Source organism: Trachurus japonicus, chromosome 20, assembly GCF_045865225.1.
Source record: "Trachurus japonicus isolate A0001 chromosome 20, Traja_1.0".
NCBI lineage: Eukaryota > Metazoa > Chordata > Actinopteri > Carangiformes > Carangidae > Trachurus > Trachurus japonicus.
This window is the reverse complement of record NC_140926.1, coordinates 15503629-15524989: the sequence shown is the minus strand read 5'-3', so window position 1 is coordinate 15524989 and position 21361 is coordinate 15503629. Positions and strand designations below refer to the sequence as shown.

The following is a 21361-nucleotide window of genomic DNA, read 5'->3' as shown; positions in this document are numbered from 1 at the left end:
AGATCAGTCAAGGCAAGTATGCTCTGCTAAGCATGAGAATGGATCAGGTGTATGTAATGTGACTCTCACATGGACTGACCTGCTGGGAAGTTGGCTGAGCAGCCAGACTGTATTCTGGCATTCACACCTGAGTGGCTAGGGAACAATTTTCAGACAAAACAGCAGCTAGTACAAATCTCAAAAGCAGCATTTACATTCAGCAAAAATGTTTCAGCCATTAAAGCCCCAGCAGGTCCAATTTTTCCATAAGTCTTTATTTGTCTGTCTGTTTATAACAATGGCTTTCCTTATTTACAAAAAAAAAGCTTGAATAGCTGAATAATACACAGAGGGGGCCTGAGTCTGGGGGCTTTGGTGGAGAATATATAGTTTTCTAGTTAAGTTCCAGGTTTAAAAGTTGCCTCTGATTCAAAGAGCAAAGTTTTTGTTGCACATGCTCGGGTCACACAGCATCCCAGATAGATGAGAAGCAGAGGTTTTGTCAATAGGAGAGGGAGGAACAAGGGGGGAGATAGATACATCTGGTCTGTGTTTAGCTCCTTGGGTAAAACATGGCGTATTTGGACGTCCGGAAGCCGAGCAGGTCCCTCATCTCGTTGCGAAACTTGGAGAGGTCTTGGCGTAGGTCGTTGAGGTTTTCCACCGTGGCCTGGTCTGTGCTTTGCATCTTTTGTCGCGTAGAGGTCAAGTAACGGTGGACCAGACAGCACATGATCTTCTGGTAGTTCTCATCACGCTTCTGCTTCAGGTTCTTCCACTCCTGGATGGAAAAGACAGTGATAGGATTCAAACTCAAGATGTAGGACAAACCACTGGGGTAAAGAATCAGATTTACACTCTCTAGTGGCCACTTTCTTTCAGCAGTTTAGCTTTTAAAGAACTATTTCTCTTACCTTCAGGCTGTTCTGTCTCTTCACCTTGCCCTTCGAGGTGTGCGAACAGATCCACTTGCTCATGCCGGTCAGCAAGTAGCACACAGTCTTTGGAGAGGGCAGGATGTTGAAAGGTGGCGGTAGGGTACACTTGTCGTCAAAGTAGCTAAGCCACAGTTTGGCCCGGGCAAACTTCCACTCCTTATCCTCGTGATTCTACAAAGATCCAAAAGCCAAGAAGAACATCAAGAAGAGGAAGAACACACAATGTGACAATTAACTTTCACACACTGTTCTTCAAGGAACCCCTAAAGATACAAACTGACTGTTTTTGTGGAAATATTTGAGGGGACAGACTTTTTCTTCAACAATGAGTTGTTTTGTAAGGTACAATGAAAATCAGGTTGAGGGGAAATATAAAAAGTGCAGCTGGGTTTTGAAGAAAAACCAATTGAACACACATTTCCACATTTCAGGATGAGTTAGAGTAAAAACTGAATCACCCCAGGATCCATAAAAAGTGTTGAGGAAACTTCTCAGCCAAAGGTTGTTTACACTTACAGCAATTTGTCTGAAGCTTTTATGGAGCATCGCCACCAGCAGCTTGGTCAGGACAATAACCACGACGATGTTGTAGGTGCCTATGATCATGGCACCCACGAAAGAGCGCAGCTCCTCTGTGTAGGTGATGCGGGTGACGAAGAGTGCAACATGTGCCAGGGAGAATATGTACCAAAACAGAGCGTAGCACGTCCCCATAAACCTGTGAAATGGAAGAAGCAGTTCATTTTAGCATTTTAGTGGGCATTTGGGAAACATGTCTGCCAGATGCATTGCATAGTTTAACCCTAAAATAGCATTATATTCTGATGACATCTAAATCGTGCAATAGAGAACCAGTCATTACGGCAGCAGCTGTGTTTACAAAGCCACATATATATAACCTCTAACACCTCTCAACAAGTATAATGAACATTCATCACGGTCGTCATCGCTGTCTAAAATGACAGACTTTGGTTGGCCCATACGTGTGGAATGCATCATTGCTCTGTTGCTGGCAGAAGATGCCCTCGCAGTCCTTGGGTGGATTCTTGTCTGGGTCTTTACGGTCTTTTCCATAAAGCTGGGTGAGTCCAATAGTGAAGGAGAATAACACCAGCAGGAAGAAGCCCAAAAACTTTCCAAACTCCTGAAGCATCTGACCCATGGAGATCTGGTGGGAGATTAATATTTGTCTGTTAAACATGTGCTGCTTGATCCGATCTGATCTAATAAGGCAGACACGAGTTTCTTATTTTTTTTCTGTTTTTCACAGTCGGTTTTCTGCCAGCTTTTCCAGCAGTCCTCATTAACCATCACAGGGGGTAGCTGAGGACAGGTCAGAGCTGGAAGGGTTTCCTATCTGCGCAAAGGTTTAATTGATTTCTGAAGTTAATATAGCGAAGACAGAGCTGTATGTTTGCCTCTGTAATTTTGGGATTCAAATCAAATTCTCCTTTGAGTTATGCATTTGGATGTCTGGGTAATGTGGTCTGCAGGGTTGATGAAACTGGATTATATGAACTAGATTTCCTTGTTACTCTCATCGAGTCGCTTTTGCGTAGAACTTTGCAAACTTTTGAGAATTAGCCTTAGGCAAAGAAACATGTATCCCAGCTGGCATTTTGACATTTAGCAGGAAAGACACGATAAAAACTAATAACATTAACTGGTGGAAATATTCTATCCCAGCTGTCACTGTTGTGTAACAGCAGGAAACACCTTAATGGAATGCAGCCAACGTGATTAATGTTATTAGTTACATCTGCACTTTTTCTGCCACGGTGAATCAAAATATCCATGGTGAAAAAGGTCTGTTCACTTCGCAGCCAGTTATCATCTGCTTTAAGGTAACCTTGAAGAGGAAACTAACTGACATTAGACATTTGATTATTTATATAATGTCTTGTTCAGTAGAATAAAACAAACTCCAACAGCAGTTCTAAGTTGTTAGCACAGTTTCTGCGAGCTAGGTCAACCTTTCAGACAACTAGGACCAAGGAAACGACAGCGTAGTTTAGCCGTGATTAAATAACAGGGTAGACATTTTTATTTCAGCTCAGGTTTGTCTCAGACTTAATTTTAAAAGACAGTTTTGGACAACATAAATAGTTGGTCATATAATTGTCTTTTCTCCTTTTGATATTGCATGGAGAACCTTCATGTTTCAATTCTAATAGTGTATCAGATTATCTTACAGGGTTTTTTCTTTCTTATCTCTAGGATATTTAGAATAAACCATATTTCAATTTTAATATAGTTTTAGTTAATTTCAACAGAATTAATTACAACAAAGGTTTCTGCAACACCATTGTTTTTTCCCCTTACAGGAACAGTATATTTCTGTTTTAGTGTGATTATTTTGGTACTCCTTCAACACATATCTTGCGTAAGCAAACTTCATGACCACCACTTGTAGCTATTTTTTCCCCCATGTTCTTGTTTAACAGTGATTCCCTGAGGAGGAGGAAAAAGCAACAGATTCTGGCAGCTGCAGCACTCTCACCCCACCTGAGGGACGACAGACAAACACGGAGGAAGCCAGAGGGAGAGCTCGGGGACAGAGAGGGTCTTCTCAGAACCATTGGCAAGCCACTATTTATAGACCTGAGTGGCTTATCTGTTTACTAGGAGCTAGAGATGCTCAAACAAGGTCAGAATATGCTGCCCATTGCAAAACACAAACACACATGGTGTCCTGTGTGAGGGATGACCACCTTGCTGCACCTCAAGGTGAATGGCGACTGGAGTATTTGCTGGTCTATTAGGGTGATTCATTCTCTTGTCATGTCTAAAACCCCACTGTGTATTCCACTGCCACTTGGTGTACATCTGATTTAGGAGCTGAGGGTGTTCCCTGCTTGCCCGGCCTGACAGGTAGGCTAACTTAGTAACTGTACAAACACAGCAGGAATGTAGCAGGTCAGTAGCTCTTAACCTTGACTGGAAAACGGCAAGCTGTACTGCAGATGTATCTACCTACGCACAAATAAACACTTCCTACTAAATAAGTCCATAAAGCTCACTACATATTCATTTGCCGGAATAATACTGTTTTTTCTGTTCATAAGAGAAATAATTTACCTCAGCATTTTATTCTAATGGAAATAGAAAGAATGTGCTGATGGATGTCAAGGAACTCTTTCAACGTTCCTATTTATTTTCATTTTCATTGTTGAAATGCATTTTCCCTGTAAAATACCGAATCTGTTGTTTTTAAAGGCACATTCTAAATCCAATGACTTGACTCGTAATTCAGTTTAGCAAAGTGAAAAGCAAATTGTTTATCCAAAGACTTTCTTTTTATATTTTTTGTTCCTGGACCCGTCTCAACACTGTTCCCCATTTGTTTAAAATTTCTTCCAGCTGTGAGAGTCTCTGACATTCACTTTTCGCGTATCCACTGAGACAATATTTTAAAATCAGAATACTTATTTTAGTCGGATTCACAGTGTGAATACGCTACTCTGAGTCAGTATGTAGCTGGGAACTAGGCCGTTTTTTTCTCATGCTCATACATGCTGCTTATGGTAAATTATCGCTGCCTAATACTGTGAGGTTAAGTCTGGGCCATGAGTGAGCTCACTGTGTCCATGCACACCGGTGATAACAGATACACACACTCACACTCTCAGTCACTCTTTCCAACCTCAGCAGGGGGCACTAACCAGCAGAAATGTGAGCTGGCCTCTTCAGGAAGGATGGAATCAGAGAAATATGCATTAGTGAAACCCACATAGTACTGACTCACTGTCTGTGTGTGTTACCGTGTGCGTGTGTGTTTGTGCATGTGTGGGCACGTGCACATTAGGATAGAGGTGTGTCTGCCATGTGAGTGTCAGCACAGCCACAAACACAGAGCCACATCTATTTCCAAAAGTTAATAATTTTTCCATGTTGCCAAGCCAGACAGTGATGTCACAGAGTGAGTGAGTGAGTGAAAGAGGTGGGAGAGATGAGGAAGAGAGGGAGAGATGCAGAAAGATGGAGGAGATTATAGCTGAAAGGTCCTCATTAACAATCTACAGGGCACCCATAGTGTTTTATAAGTCAACCACAAACACGTCCTGGACTTAATCGCAGGAAGGTTACGCTGCAAATAGACAAACTCGCTGCATACCTGAATGCTGCTCTATGTAATAAAGTCACACAGGAGGGAAAAATGAAATCCTGAAGGCTGCCAGTACAAAGTCAGACATTGGCTGACTTTACAAACTGTCTCTGCCAGCTGGCCGGATGATGTATAATATCGTGATGTGATAAAAAGGGACACCTATGGCACTGAAATTATTGAGGAGCCTGAGAAGAAAATATGCAAACCAGATTTTTGGCTTTACTGGCAAGCTGGAAAAACAGTGACATAACAAGAAACTATAAACACAAACTTTGCGAAGTGAATCACTTTTTGAAACATGTGAAGCATTAAGCTTTTTCACTGGCACGTTTCCACACTATTTGCACAGGTAGGTGGTAAATATTGGTCTTTCATTAAAAAAAAAAAACGCAACTTAATTAAGTGATAACAGCCAGGCTGAAGAAATGCCAGAGTCTTATAGTTGCTTATGAAAGCATTAAAAAAGTTGGCAGCAGATACATGTTGGTTTATGAATGAGGATGTGAAAAACAATGTGGGCACAAGGTCACTAAGAATCACAAAGTAAAAGAAATGCCCATTTTTGCATGATTAAGTGTTTGTTTTTGGAAATTGAAATTATTTTGTACCATGTAAGAGGCATTTAAGCAGATCAGAAAGTGAATTACAAAAAATTTCCTGTTCTTCCATAACCTTTTGCAAACAAATAAGTGAAGAATCAAGCCAATCCAAAACAGATTTTCCAGGGTACAGATCTGTTTATGAAAAAATAATGATATGATTATAGTTTATCTGTTTTTTATTTAAAATGTCAAAACTCATAAATGATCAGTCTGAAAACCTGTATTTCCCAACTTGCAAAGGAACTGAAAAAATCAATACCCTTCAGCGACTGAATTTAAACGTTTTCATCTTTAACTGGCCGCACAGCGCGTGATGGTGCTTCCTCTTCCTGTCTTTATTGCCACACAGCCACCTTTGATATGGAGTTGGCAACAGATCAGATTTGCTGTTATATATAGCAGATCATTAATCTACTGCCTCAGACTGCTATACTTATGCTTCATACTTATGTCGCTGGTTATGATATTGCTGGGTGTGATGTTTAGTGTGGGCTCATCTTCATCTCATCTAATGTTCACACTTCAGAGACGGAGAAAGACAGTGGGTGGTGTATGTGTGTGCATGGCGAAGTTGAGAGAGATGGATCGAAAGGGAAGCAGTTTTATAATCATTACATAAGGATTTGCTCTTTTTTTTCTCATCCAAAGCATTTTACAGATACATGATTTAAACCCCTACAGGGATTGCAATGAAATATATTTCTCTGCATGTCTGGCTTCACAAGGAATCAAACCTGTTGTGCTTTTAACAGTGAGCTGAAAAATTGCAAAAAGCTACTTGAGTTGTGTATCCCTGCTGCTGTCCTACCTGCAGAGGTCCCAGTATGGAGCTGGTGGTGTACATAAAGAAGAGTCGCAGGTAACTGAGAACGTTGGCAAAGGCGAACAGGCCCTCAGCCACTAGGATGGGATGGAAGGCATCCCAGTTCTTCCTCTCCGTCTCCACATTCTTGAACTGCACAATGAGAAAACAGGGTCAGAAACATGTGCACTTGACAGCGGTCACAGGAAGAGCTTGTCTTGTTTTCACACTGAGGTTTTTGTTTGGATTAAACAAAGGAGATCTAATGTGTTGAGTAATGAGCTTTAGGTGCTGGAAAATGGATTTTATTTTGCCAGACGGCTAATCGGCAACAGATTGCAGCTCCATATTTAATAGGTCTGCACATTTTCAACAATGTTGATTCTGTTGGTTATAACATTAATTAAACACTTTTTAATGGTATTACTGCATGTTTGTGTCAGGACTCAACTTCTCAAGCAGGCACGGGGAAAATGATGACCTGCAGTATCTAGCTCCTACATCTACTGTAAAAGTGTGGAACGTGTGTGTGTGTGTGTGTGTGTGTGTGTGTGTGTGTGTGTGTGTGTGTGTACCTTGCTATGAGCGACTATCTTCAGGGCAAAGGTGGCGAGGTAAAGGGAATTCATCACAAAGCTCAGCTGGTTCCGTGACTCTTCCAGAAAGTCTTCCAGTCCCTCGTACCACAGGCGCTTCACGTCCGACCACACCATCCCTACGGGATAGCAGGAATTTGCCGTCACCATAAACACACATATACACACACACACACACACACACCACTAGAAAAGGCTATCTAACAGACAACTGCCTCCAGATTCGGCCATAATTCATCTCACAGAGGCACCCCTGAGGAAACAGGAATGTATGAGACGCAGCCATAGGAGGTAAATGTGCTGAAAACGTGTCATCTGTGGGATTTAGGGAAATTTGTGGAATTTAATAAAGTTGGGTGTCAGTATGTGAGGATAATAAAATTAAGACATTAGTGTCATATTCGCTATCTTTGACTTCACAAAAGATTTCAGTCCAGGTTTGAACCTGACTGATGTGTTATTGGTGTCTATGGTTACAACAGAAAGTAAGCAGAGGAGTGACAAACAAGCTTAGGTTCAAAAATCCCTTTAGGTATTGTTTCACACATGAATTGTTCCTGCCTGTGAATAATTTCCATTCATTTTGTCTGGTTAGTTGGATCTACTACAGAAAGACTGAATTTGAGATCTAATGCAACAATCAAAGTGCGTTCACTCACAGACAGGGAGAAGGATGCACTGAGGCACATTATGACACTCACATACACACACATGTACTGTATGTACCAGCACATAGACACACTCATAGTTTCTCAAAGCATCTGATTTCCACATTAATACGAGACATCTGGCTCACGGGAACAGTAGGATGGAGGGAAAAGGAGAAAGATGAGAGCAGGGGGCTTGGGTGTGTGTGTGTGTGGGGGGGGTATTGTGGGAGAAAGAGAGAACAATGCAGAGTAGATTGAATAAAAAGCTGCTGTTTGACTTGTGAGTGCTGTCAGTAGACACCCAGCACATGCAGGGATTGTACAGTAATAGCTCCAGTTCACATCCTGATAACATTTGCACAAGCACTGGTAGTCATTAGGAATCTCAACCCTGTTATTTCACTCATGTCGGATGTTGTGTTGATGCTGCAGGGAGCAGTCGAGTCTACAACCTGCCTGCATCACTACAGTAACATCGCATCTTGCAGTGCAGTGAAGCTGCAATGAGACAACCTCAGAGAAAAAAAAACTGCTGAACTTGTAAGAATTTATCTTTGATGTTGCTCTTTTGCCGTACTTAGGAATCTTTAGGCCTTTGGTGGGTTATCACAGCCCATGGAAAAAATCCATTACACTTCTCTCTAATGACTCAACTACTGATCTTCCTCCTGCAATAAACAGAATAATTTGCACCACAACCGCCTCAATAACACTGAAAAAAAGAAATCAGTTGCTGCTGCATCCTTTTATAATCCGTGAGGTGGGGTTGTTGGGGGTGATTTATCAAACTGACAATGGAAGCGCTGAAATCTAGTCCAGTGTTACTGCTGTTAGGTTGCTTTGTGTCTGCTAGAGAGGGGCAGGATGCTGCAGCCATGAGACAAATATCCCTGCCGAGGCCGAGCCATTAAAGCGATTGAATGATCATGCTAATGGTTTCTTGGCAGAGGGGGAAGGTAGAGAGGTCTTTCCCCCAGAGAAACACAGTCAATTTCTGACTGTCACTATCCAGCCTCATCTGACAAGATAGCCGGTGCCCATGTTTGTTCTTTGTGCAAATGCATGTTCGCACGTATGCGTGTTTTGAGTCCGGAGGTAGCAGCATTCATCTGGGCCACAGGGGAGAAAGAAGAAGCCACAGCTCCTTTCTATAGAGCTCAATTAGTAGCAGAACTGACAGATTTAATCCAGTCAGGCCAGGCTGTCTGTCCTCTACTATAGAAACAGCTGTTTGTCATGTTCTGCCTGATGGGATTATGGATACAGGATACTGGATTTTAGCCAGACCATACCAGGAATCTCTCATTTTCACTCCACTATATAACCGAATTGAATTAAATTCTCATTTTTGTGGTTGAATTCTCATTCCGTTGTCAATTCCACTGTGTCTATTAGGAGGCAAATAATTACTCAATGAGAAACCCGATCTGAAAAATACAATATTATGACTGCATACAAGATTTGACACACTGCACATTGGTAAACACGCACAGGACTGTGTGGTTTACTGACCTATGATCCAGACGATGAGCAGGTAATCGATCATCTCCAGCGGAGGACCCATGTAGTTTTTCTTGCCCTCGTTATAGACCAGAGAGTAGAGGTTCAGCAGCAGCAGGAACGTAAAGTAGGAGGCGCTGTGAATGATGAACTTGACAAAGGGCGTGTGGATGATCTGGCCCACGCGGGAGCGCGGCACCAGAAGGTAGCAGACAGAAAGCAGGGGCCAGAGCATGGCTACGCTCAGCACTGTGGCGATCTTTAGACAGGTGTGCTTGCGCCGGTAGCTGGCCGTCTCTCCGAACCAGACGGTGTTGAGGAACTGCTGACAGTTGGACTGCGCCACGAACTGCAGAAGGGCCAAAAGGTACAATGAAATGAATATATCAACAGGGGAAGGCGATAGCGATACAAATTAGAGGTTAAATTTCAGAGTTCTGTTCATTTTCAAGTCAAATCAGTTGCAGGGATAGTCAGATGTTTTGGAAAATACACTTCAGAGTTGAAAAGTTCAATATACTCACATCTGTTAGGGTAAAAAACAAGTCTATTAGTTTGATTAATATTACTAAGATTTACTATTGATTGTTGGCTTTAAATGAATCAACTCAACTTTCTTCTCTCTGCAATATGAATCCAACCATGCATGCTAGTGTCCAAGAAATAAGTGAGTGGTTCTCTAATGTGCAACATTAAGAAGAACTCAATCTGTGTTATTTTACCAAGAGTATGCTATAATCTGCACTGTGATGCATGAGTCAAACCATTTACTCTGAGCCAACCCGGCTGTAAATTGCCCCACAGCCTCAAACTTCAAGCTTTAGTTTGTCTTTAAATGCCATTGCCTGGGGGAAGTACTTAATCCTGCCAAAGTCATATTTCCCAAAGACAGGCAGCACTGTACTGGAGCAGATATTTAGTCCAATGCAAAGACACTAAATATGAGAACATTAACAACAAATAGCTGTAACATCATCAAAGTATGGGGCAGATTGTTGCAGGCTGGCTTGATACTGTGTAATGTGACAGCTGCAGATTTTGCCTGTCCAACCTCTTTCTGGTTGTACTTGATGGCCAGTTTCAGTCGGCTGAGGTTCATGCGCTCCTCCAGTAAGCCTCTCTTGTCCACGTGGTCTTCGCTGGACGTGTGATTGAGAATTACTTCGAGCTCTCGAGAGTTTCGAGCCTGAGCCAGCAGGTCCTTGGCGAACATCTTACACTGCTTCGCCAGTTCTTCATAGTCATTCCTGGAGTAACAGAAATCAGATACCAGTAGACAACATGAGAGACTGTGATTCTTATCTGTTCCAGACTTCAAAGCAAGAGGTACAATGTGGCTATGAATGTGGATGTATATACAGTATGTATTTGAGCCGGTTCCTTTATGTATGTCTGAGGCTGAGGAGGATGTTAGATAAACTTGCTGTGACATGAACGGGCGGACGTGCAGCAGCTGATAGCGATCGTACCTGAACTCCACCTCCACCAGGCTGAGCTCCTTGAGGTCCGCGCTCAGCTCGAAGGCCCTGAGTATGGGATCTTCCTCGGTCAGCATGATCAGAGAGGGGCTGGCCAGGCACCGGTAGATGTCCAGGCGGAATCTGAGCCACGAAGATCAGCACAGCAAGGAAAAGATGAGAGGATGGACGAGATAGAGGTGTAGAGATAAAGAAAAGGGAAAATGAAGAAACATTCAGTTCTCTTGCTGTTTCATTTGTACCTGCTTTGACCCCTCTGCTGTTTGCCAGCCAAACTGCAGACTGATTCATTTGGTGTACTGTGTGGGAGGATACACTGCCCTGCTGAAAGAATAAACATGTCTAACAGAGGAGATGAGCAAAATCTCATCTGCAAGTCCAAGCTTTTTGAGCTTTTTTTAAAAAAAAAAGTAAAGCTTTTTTTCTGCTGCTTTTCCTCAAATAAGTATCTGAAGTGATTTCATGTTGCAGTTTAAAACGGTCACTTATGTATAAAAGCGAATACATCACAACTGGCTCTCTAAATGTTGAGCTTTGGAATCCTGGAGGAATCCTGTCAAGAGTGCTACAGTATAAACACAAAAACAGGGTAACAGCATTTCCCAAGAGTCAAGACATAACTCACTTACTAACTTGTTTCTTTCCAGATGCTTAAAAAAATGACATTTTCAAACTGATGCTATCATCAAAACAAGGTGCCGCAAATGTTTCACAAGAAGCTTGCGTGAACACTTCACTTGACAGACCAAAGTGATTCATGGCTGTTTTTTAACTGCAACATACCAGAACACGGACCCAAAGAGGCGTCACATAAAATAACGCAGGCATCATCTGCAGGACAAAAGTGATGTTGACCGCTCCAAGGGACAATAATTCACAGCAACTCTGGTCCTCTGGTTTAGATCAATGGGAGCTTAATGCAGCCATCTGGGAAAAGTCAACGCCATTCCTGCTGTAACGCTTTCTCAATTCTAGATGACAGAGGAGGCCTGTACCTGGAGTGGCGTAAGCTATCCTTCTTGTTTTTAGCGTTGCAGAGCGTGCACTCGCAGCCCACGGCGTGGGGCCGGGGAAGTGAGATGTCCTGTTTCAGCAGCATAGTCAGGATCTCATAGTTGTTCCTGTGGGCTGCCAGGATGACCGGAGCCACGTCCATGGTGGTGGAGTACTCTGGGTTCTGGATTCGCTGCATCAGTTTCTAAAAAAAAAAAAGATAAAAATGTAAAATACTGTGCAGAGGTTTTAAAAAACATATTTTCTAGATTGTTCTAATGTGAGGAGACTAACAGCGATGGAGGGCTTTGAAGATCGTCTGGGCCTGTGGTTGAGGAGGATGTCCACAGCTCCCACCACCTCTGAATCTATGGCAACCAGTAAGGCATCTGTTGCCTATAGAAACAATCATTTGACAAGCTATCAGGAAACTTGCACCATAAAAACACTGAAAAAGACACTTGTTGTGCACATATTATGTTGTGCGTGTGTGTGTTTTTTTTACTACCTGGCAACCATGCTCCAGAAGAAGCTGCAGGATGTCCAGGTTCTCGTTCTCGATGGTGATGGTCACGGCGTCTCGGCCCAGCACGTCCACGCAGTTGATGTTGAGCTCGCCGTGTCGGTTCTCCTCGAGGAGCTTCTTCACCATGTAGTAGTCGCCTGAGGAGCACGCCAAAGGACAAAGCGGTTCGTCATGCCATGGAATCCACTTTACCAAATCCTCACTATGTCAGATGTATAAAAGCTGGTGCGGTATCATCTGTGGGGGACGCCAAGAAGACACACACACACAGCTTCGGCCGCGAGGCAAACACTCGCAGAGCAGGCTCAGCTCCAGCAGTCCTCTTAACCTCGGTGGGGTATAACAATAACATCTCCCTCAAAGGACAATTTCTGTTGCAGAGCCATGTTTAGAGAGACTTTATATGGTCACACTGGCAGTTACTGGCCTGCACACCTTACAACAGCACCGGCCTGTGCAATGTTCTTAACTTATCAATGAAACATTCCCCCTCCCATCTGATGAGTTGAGAATGCCCATGCCTCCTTGCTGTTTTACTCTTGTACTGCCTGTGTCTTGTGTAGTTTCACTTCAGTCTGTTTGAGTTAGAAACTTTGTGAAAAGTCAGCAGACCCTGTGAGGAAAAACTTCAACAAGAGCAGACATTCATCTAAATATAGCCTATATCTTAATGTCCATGGGTAGATTTCCACTGCAGCCAACATGTAGGCAGCTGTGAAAGGTATTCACTGGAGAGATCTTGATAGTTTGCTCGCTGCAGTGACCCCACTGGAGCTCTGCCAAGCTGTTAGTCATAGTGAAGGCTATCAAAAGTGCATATATAGGCCTGCTGATATCAGATATAACAATGCTTCTTTTTTTTAAAATTCTAAAGTAGAAAATGACAGGATCCTTTTCAGTGCTCCTAAAGGCGTATAAACATTGTATAAAGGAATGGGTTCAATAAAAGATATCAATGACAAACCTTTCTCGCATGCCAGCAGGAAAAGCTTCTCATCCAGCGTCGTTTCCTCCTTCACCTCTCTCACGTCTTTCAAGGCCAGAAATTTATCCGGAGAGGAAGCGTCGGTGCCCTGGTACAGAGCTGCCATTACGACGGAGAGCGAGTACGGCCAAACACTGATGTGCATCCCACTAGAAACCGGCGACCATTACAGTAGAAAGCCCCGTCAGATGGGATGACATGAGAGGAATCTTTTCCAGCGAGTCGCAGTCGCAGCGCAGCAGAGGGGCTTAAAGCGTCGTCATGAGACCAAAACCAATGTCATCAAAAATGTTGTTATTGCCGTCGCATCTCCGCCGCTGCCTCTGCTTCCTCCGTGGAGAACAAAACACCTCCTCCAGCCTCCTCCTGCGGCTCCAGGGAGAATTCAGAGACTCGGATTCAGCAGAAATACACAGTGATTGCGGGATGACCAGGCGACGCGGTCATTTCCCCCCTGTGTGTTTACATGCACCATCTTCTCGCATCGCAGGATCCTGAGGAGCTTTTCTGGTCCTGATGCTGCCGACGGGGCTTCTACTGCGCATGCGCCCCTCCTCCTCCACCTGCTCGTTCATTTCGCAGGCGCAAAAGGCGCAAAACCGCGCTGCTTCATGATTATATAACAGGGTTATTCAGTCAAGAGCAGCTCTGTATAGCAGACAGTCTCTGTGTGTTTATATAGCTATATATATTTACAGTCTAGCAATCCTCCTACTGAAACAGTGCGATTTACAGACTGTATATGCTCTGCATGTGTAAGACCATATCACAGGAGGGAAAAAAGAGAAAAGGAGGATTTGTGTATCCATATCACTGGACAGGCTATTTTCCTGATGGGTGAAATTCATCTCATATGAGAGGGGAGAGAGATGTCTGAGTCTGAATGTGGCAGGCTGCAAGGGAACACATATGGCAGATACACCAAGCTGTCCCCCTGGCTATGATATTCAAATGAGGGCATATCAGTCATCCTCAGTCAGTATGTAACACCTCTCACAGGCCAGTTCATGTAAACCATGAAAGAGAAAGATAGAGAAAATGAGGAAGGAAGGAAAGCAAGCACCAGCTGTGTGTGACTGTTAAAAATGAACAAAAATAAAATGTTATGGTAAAAGGGTGTCAAGCCTTAACACTGCATAATGCACAAAGAGGAACAAAGCAATATAATCATAATTGAAAGGCAAAAAGTAAGGTGATCAGCTGTGTGTTAGACCTTTACTACAGCAGGCTTTTTGACTTCTGTTATTCAGATCTGTGTTTTTCCTGTCATGTGTCAAACCTTTTTAGTGGAATCAATGTGGTTCAACTGACACATTTAAAATAGATATGCTTACAGAAATTGTCAATGTGACAAAATAGTCTAAAATGTTTTAAAATAGCATATAATAAAGAACAGATAATAACCTTAAAATCTATAAACATCCAAGACGCAGAGAATTACAAGTCTGCTACTAAAGGACACGTACTTTTACTGTGATAAAGTAATTAATCACCATTCTCTGTATAGGTTAATAATAATAGTAATATTAATAGTAATGATGTGTCCTCGTACGATTCACGACTTTTCTGAAAAAGCTCCCACACAAGACTTTAGAGGTTTGCTCTCATAATTCAGAGGAAAGCTCAAAATAGTGGCTCCTAGATGAGCTGTTAACTTTTATGGGCATTAAAAAAAAAAGAAGCTTTTCCCAAGCCACTCACTCCAATTCCACACAATTATACCTGAAGAAAAGCAGCCTGTAGCTGCACTTCATTATCTAACAATGCAGCATCCCAGAACAGCCGTCAGTTAATGAAACAGATTATAAGGAAATGAAAAAAAAACGAAAAAAAAAACACTATGAATGGAGAATACAGGCAGATTTTTTCTTTTTTCTTTCTTTTTTGTGGTTGATAGCCTGTAGAAATGCCATAGTTGTAGGTTGACAAGATTCTGTAAATGATACCAAACTGCAAAAAAAAACAAAAACATTTGGGAAAGGAGATGAGATGTAAACAATTCTACACCAGCTCTGTCTAAAATGCGGCCCTCAAATCTCACTCTTTAATAATGAACATCTTTAACAGATGGAAGATTAAAACAGATCCCTTGACTTGAAATATTGCCAGTAATTTCCATAAGCTTGGGAAAAGACAAGAAGTGTCTATTCAATATAAATGCTTTGTTTTTAATTACATCCCACCAAGAAATGACCGTTTCATTTCCTTTCATTTAGGACTAAATTCACTTTATTAATGATAAAAAGACAAGCCACATATAAACTGTGTATATAAATGCTTTGTGTTATTGTCAAGAGTTTACATAAAACAAAAAGGGTGGAAGAGCCGGTGTCTTTGTCTTGACTGGGACTGTTGGATCCAGCAGGGGGCAGCATGCACAAAGCTTTTGTACTGCAGATATCTGCATTGGATGACTACTACAAAACAGACTTCTATGGGATAGAAAGACCAGCAACCACAACACAGCTTACAGAGCGTGAAGAGTAATTATTCACTGTACAGTCCAATAATCCAACATAGGCTATATAGTGTGAGGTCTTTTCAAAAGCACTGACACGCACAGCTTTTGGTGTGCAGATGAAAACAACAAGGCTTTACTGTTTTAAATTGGCTGTACTGAAATAGCTATATTGATATTATAGAAATATATGTATGGTTCATGATATACAGAATAAAAAATACATTAAAGTGACATTAAAATGGGCATGAAATCACTAAATCTCAATGTGGATGTTACAAGACTATGGGATTTTCTCATCTTCTCATCAGAGGTCAAAGGGCAGAGCCTCCTTTCCACTGCGGTTCAGCTGTGTGGAGCTGTAATCCCAAACTGGCAAGACTCTTAGGAGAAAGATGATCTTCAATCTGCAGAGCATGTGCTTTCCTCTGTTCAAACACATGGCCCCCACAGCTTCCCAGGACTTGTCAGTTCCTGGGGAACAGCTGTCAAACGTCAGATTTCAGCTGATTCCACTTGAGGGGAGTGCCAGTCATTGTTGCTGACTGTTTCCAGCACATCCCATACAAAAAGGCATCACTGCATCAGGCCCTTTCCAACAGATCTGAAGTGACACCTTCTCTTTAATGATTCATTTGAATCCTTTTTCACAATAAATGTTCCCATGGTGCTCACAGGACCTTTTTTTTGTAGCTAAAATGCATGTAGCTACTATTATAGCCTAGCCTTTTAATTAATAACAGGGTTTTCCTTTAGGCTACATGGGGCTGGTTTTACCTATAGATCTGGGCTACCCTCTTGAGGCGGTGGGGAGGAAAGAACAACTTCTTTTAATTTGAAATATTGATTCTCTGCTGCAGCCATGTACTATCAGCAAAACATTGCCTATAGGTTGCATTACAGGAAAGTGAAGATGTAACTATTTTTAGTAAACAAGTTGAAAACAGCTGAGTTGGAACAAAGAGCATTGTTAAAGACAACGGGGATGGGTGAGGGGGTGTTTTTTAAGAAACAGCCATCACAAAATCCCTTGATGCACCTGCATCTGGTTAGATGTCAGGCTGTGTGTCTAAAAACATAAGGGTGGAGCGTGGTTGCAGGGCTGCAGATAGTGAGGTAGACCTCTCCGAAACATAACAACAACAGCATCATTTCCTATCGCCTACCATCGCCGCGATCCGTGGGAGCCAGAGTCGAGGCTGCGCGGAGACGGGCGCGCCGCGGGTCCAATGGGCGCAGCGCAATGACGGATGACGCGCCAGCTCGGGCCAATGAGGACCCCCTCGGTGGGCGGGTGTTTTCTTTCTGTATTCGGATTGAATCGGTCCCCGTTTGTATTACTTGAGCGAGCAGAGGAGCAGGAAGAACAGAGGAAGGAGGGGGGTCGAGATCCTCTATCAACCAAACGGTAGCTGTGCCGCTCGCTGCTGCTGCTGCTGCTGCTGCTGCGTTTATGGCAGACGCGGAGTGATTTAGAGCTCCAGCTCCGCCGCGCCGAGTCGTGACGGTTTCATTGTCTGCGGAGCGCGGAGCCTCACCGGGGGCTGCATTTTCCCCCCTCTAAGGATGCATCAGATGATAACTGCGCAGGGATGCCTCCGCTGAGCATGGGCAAACAGGGCGTCTGTTGCAACGATGAAAGCTTCTTCGTTTTTGTTTTGAACGCGGGCCACCCCTCAAGAATCACTGCGCCGCTGTGGACAACTTAAACGCACCTCTCATCCGTCGTTCCTATGAAAACCACTGCGCAGTGCAGTGAAAACGGGGATATCGTGTTGTGGATGTCGAATCGGTGGTGAATATATTACCTAATCAGCTGTCAGCCCAATCGCGATCAACATCAACCTCTCCCCTTCTTCTCCTTGGTATATATGCTGTATACATCCTGCAGACTGTGTTGGTACACTGTCAATGTAAGGAACTTTGTGCTGTGGTGAGAGCCAGTCTCCGTGGGTACAGATGAGAGGCAAACAATATCATCAGCCCCTGAAGTTGACAGCGCCTTGGGAGAAGGATGCTGGCTTTGGGAGGAAGCTTAAAACCTACAGGAATCATACCAAGATAATAGCACAGCCTGGTATCGTGATGAAAGTCCTCCGCAGGAAGAGGATTGTCTTGTTTATGGCCTATTTCTTACTGCTGGTCCTCACTATGCTTAACTTGGCTAATTATAAATGGACTAAAGAGCCACAGCAGTGTAATCATCAGATGAGGAGCACCACCTACCAGAGCAGATCTGACATTCGCTTCCTCTACAGGCCCTCTCTGGCCAAAAAGAGACAGCTTATCTATGTTCTGACCACCTGGAGGTCGGGCTCGTCCTTCTTTGGGGAGCTTTTTAACCAAAATCCTGAAGTGTTCTTCTTGTATGAGCCGATGTGGCACATCTGGCAGAAACTGTACCCGGGTGATGCGGTGTCCTTACAAGGGGCTGCCAGGGACATGCTCAGCTCCTTGTACCGCTGCGATCTGTCCGTTTTCCAACTTTACAACAGCCCCGGGGGCAAGAATTTCACCTCCCTTGGACTATTTGGGGCCACCCTCAATAAAGTAGTGTGCTCCTATCCCCTCTGCTCAGCCTACAGGAAAGAGGTGGTGGGGATGGTAGATGACAAGGTGTGTAAAAAGTGCCCCCCTCAAAGCCTTAGACTGTTGGAGGAGGAGTGCCTCAAATATAGCACCATAGTCATTAAAGGGGTACGCATATTGGACGTTAACGTGTTGGCCCCACTCATGGAGGATCCGTCCTTGGACTTAAAGGTGATACACCTGGTAAGAGACCCACGGGCAGTGGCCAACTCCAGGATCAAATCCAGACACGGCCTGATAAGGGAGAATTTACAGGTGGTGCGCAGCAGGGACCCTAAACTCCGCCGGATACCTTTTGTTGATCCCGGTCACAAGGCCAACAAGAAGGACGGCTCAGACTACCACTCGATAGGAGCCATGGAGGTGATCTGTGACCGCACCTCCAGGACTTTGAGGACTGCCTTAAACCCACCCAGCTGGCTGAAGGGGAAGTACATGGCCGTGCGGTACGAGGACTTGGTGGAGAACCCGGTGAAGACCTTGCGGAACATCTACCGCTTCGCCAACCTGACCACCAACCAGGACATTGAGTCGTTTGCGCTGAACATGACCAGCGGCTCCAGCTCCTCCTCTAAGCCATTCATAGTCTCATCCAGGAATGCCACACAAGCTGCTAGTGCATGGAGAACAGTGCTGAGCATCCAACAGATCAAACAAGTAGAGGACTACTGTCACCATGCCATGTCTGTTCTAGGGTATGAAAGAGTCAGAACAGCCGGGGAGGCTAAGGACTTGAGCAAATCACTACTGACACACTCCAAACTGTGAACGCGTCCGCACCACCAAAGACCTTTTAATTTAATGTTAATTTTGCATCGAGTGCCGTTTCCTCTTGTTGTGGAATTAAAGCTTTACTTTGAATCAGTGTTCGAGGAGCTCCACTGGCCACATTTGGAATGTATCATGTTTCTCTCAGTTGATTCAAGTGGTATTTGAAGGGACCACTTCTTTTATACTGGAATACTGGGTGTGTTTGACAATGCAAGGCCTACAAACAGTGAATAGTGAAGCTGCAACCATGAGAAAAAAAAACAACAAAAACAACTGTATAATTCATGTATCTTGTTATGATGACACTTCAAAGTGGATGTTTTGGGGTTATTTTTGAATGTTCAAAATCTTACAAAAAATATGTTTTTCCAGTCTCCATACTGTCTGTAAAAGTGAAAATAGTGGATGAAAGAAAAACAACAAAAAACACAAAAAAAATAACAAAGAACAACTGGTTTAAAAAAAATCAATGCTAATGTTTATTTGTAAGATCTGGTTTGAAGTCAGAGACAATCAATAAATTGGTTTGTTGACGTGCCATAGGTAGAGGTGTGATGAATAGGCTACATCAGAACAGCGTTAGTGCTATTTCTAAATAGAAAAAAAACAGGTATGTTTTGATTTTTTGTCACCAAATCCTTGTAGGATACTATCATGCACTGTGGATGGTGGTATGGCTCTGGAGCTGTCTCTCTCAGTGTCAGTGTAAGCAGTCTGTTCTACCATTTCAAATGTTTACAATTGCTTGCTCTTATAAAAAGAAAAAAGAAATACATGATCTGACTGGGAATATTGCATTGAGTAAAGTTCACACTTAACAAGACAGTCGCTGCATCTGTGTTGAACAACCTGCACCCGCTATACATGTGAACAAAATATACATAACAGCAACAGCAGTGGTTCTCAAAGCCTGGTGCACAAGGCCTTAAAAAAAAGAAATTAAAATGAGGTGAGTCACTGGATTTGATCAATATTGCAATAACACAGAGCTTTATGCCACTGATTTCTATTTTAATTACAAAGTCTATGCACCACTGTATCATTTGAGAACCATTGTGCTGGAATTATCTCATAAATTTGGTTTTAGAACTTAAAGGTGCCCCGTGGAGTTTTCTGGCAAACAAACGTTATGTTTACATTCAGTGGTACTCACCCAAACACACTGTGTGTGTCTTTGAGGTCAAACAACTAACTGCAAAGGCACAGCAGGCATGATTATCTCCCAGTAGTCCTCTTCACCACAGCTTTTGATGATACACCGATGTGCTGCCTGGCTGTTTACCACGGCCTGTGAAATAGTAGAATCCATTGTTAGACATGTATGTCTCACCGTTTGCATGCGAGACAACAAAAGTGGCAAGTCAAAAAAACTCCACAGGGTACATGTAAGTCATCTCTTGGAGAAAGGGGCTGACAAGGGAAAATACATGGTAAGAAAGAATAAAATGTAAAGAAACACTCTATGGAAACCAGCACAACAGTTCAGATACTTTGCAGAGTTTATCTCACTTTAGAAAAATAGAGGCAAATAACACCTAGTTTATGATGCTCAAAAAAGCTTAACAGACAGTAAGTCTTTCCTCAGTAAGGTTACTCAGACAAGTTGTGAGATGTCACAGTGAGTAGTTTCTCCCTCCTGAACAGACGTAGCTCCTGTAGCAGGTGGGTGTACATGAATGAGTGAGATCTCAAAGAAAACACTGGAAAGAAGGGTTGTGTTTTATCAGAAGTAACTGTCATGTGTGAAAAGAGACATTGGGGTTTAGTTTTCAAATGTCAAAAATTTTAAATGTTGAGCATCACAGATAGACGAATACTCTAAAAGGTGTCACAATGTGTGGGTTGATCTATATTACAGCTCCACGTCTCGGCAAATCACGTCAAAAACTGGCACAACTGCGTCGTGAATTAGAGGAAAACACGTCGCATCTCTAACCGAGGACTCGTAATGAAAGGGTGTCGCTATCAATCACTCTCTTTAGCTCAGAACAAAACTGTATTCAGACATTCATCGGCACAGGCAGAGGACGTCACATTGTGTGTGTGTTTTTTTGTGCAGCAGCAGTGTTAAAACAGAGCAGCATTCCAAAGATGCACACATGAGTTCACAATATAAAATGGGAAGCCCTCATTTCAATGGCAATGGCTTTATCAACAAGAGGGACACAGTCACAAAGCCTGACCTTCACAGATTGGATTACTGAAGTACACAACACCCCCTTCTCTCAAGGGAAAAGGGGCCATGAGATTTATAATGATGCGCCAAGAGAGCAGCAAAGTGCAATCTATAATTAAAGAAGTCAGAGAAAACCTTACATGCTAATACCCTCTTTCCCAAATGCTGTTAATATACCTAAGCATATGGAAGTATTCTAGTGCGGCGCAG

The 21361-nt window shown here is 43.1% G+C and overlaps 2 protein-coding genes across 2 annotated transcripts; one reads left to right on the top strand and one right to left on the bottom strand.

Moving 5' to 3' along the window:
- Nucleotides 1-238: 238 nt before the first annotated feature.
- Nucleotides 239-13703, bottom strand: trpc1 (transient receptor potential cation channel, subfamily C, member 1). Its single transcript, XM_085762969.1, has 13 exons — nt 13137-13703; nt 12155-12309; nt 11941-12042; nt 11649-11851; nt 10645-10776; nt 10227-10422; nt 9188-9524; nt 7005-7144; nt 6436-6582; nt 1901-2085; nt 1434-1635; nt 894-1088; nt 239-760 (listed from the first exon to the last, which is right to left on the bottom strand). The coding sequence occupies exons 1-13, from the start codon at nt 13300-13302 to the stop codon at nt 533-535; spliced, it is 2388 nt and encodes a 795-aa protein (XP_085619095.1). The 5' UTR covers nt 13303-13703; the 3' UTR covers nt 239-532.
- Nucleotides 13704-16717: 3014 nt separating this feature from the next.
- Nucleotides 16718-19512, top strand: chst2b (carbohydrate (N-acetylglucosamine-6-O) sulfotransferase 2b). Its single transcript, XM_085762963.1, has one exon. The coding sequence runs from the start codon at nt 17575-17577 to the stop codon at nt 18970-18972; it is 1398 nt and encodes a 465-aa protein (XP_085619089.1). The 5' UTR covers nt 16718-17574; the 3' UTR covers nt 18973-19512.
- Nucleotides 19513-21361: the final 1849 nt, after the last annotated feature.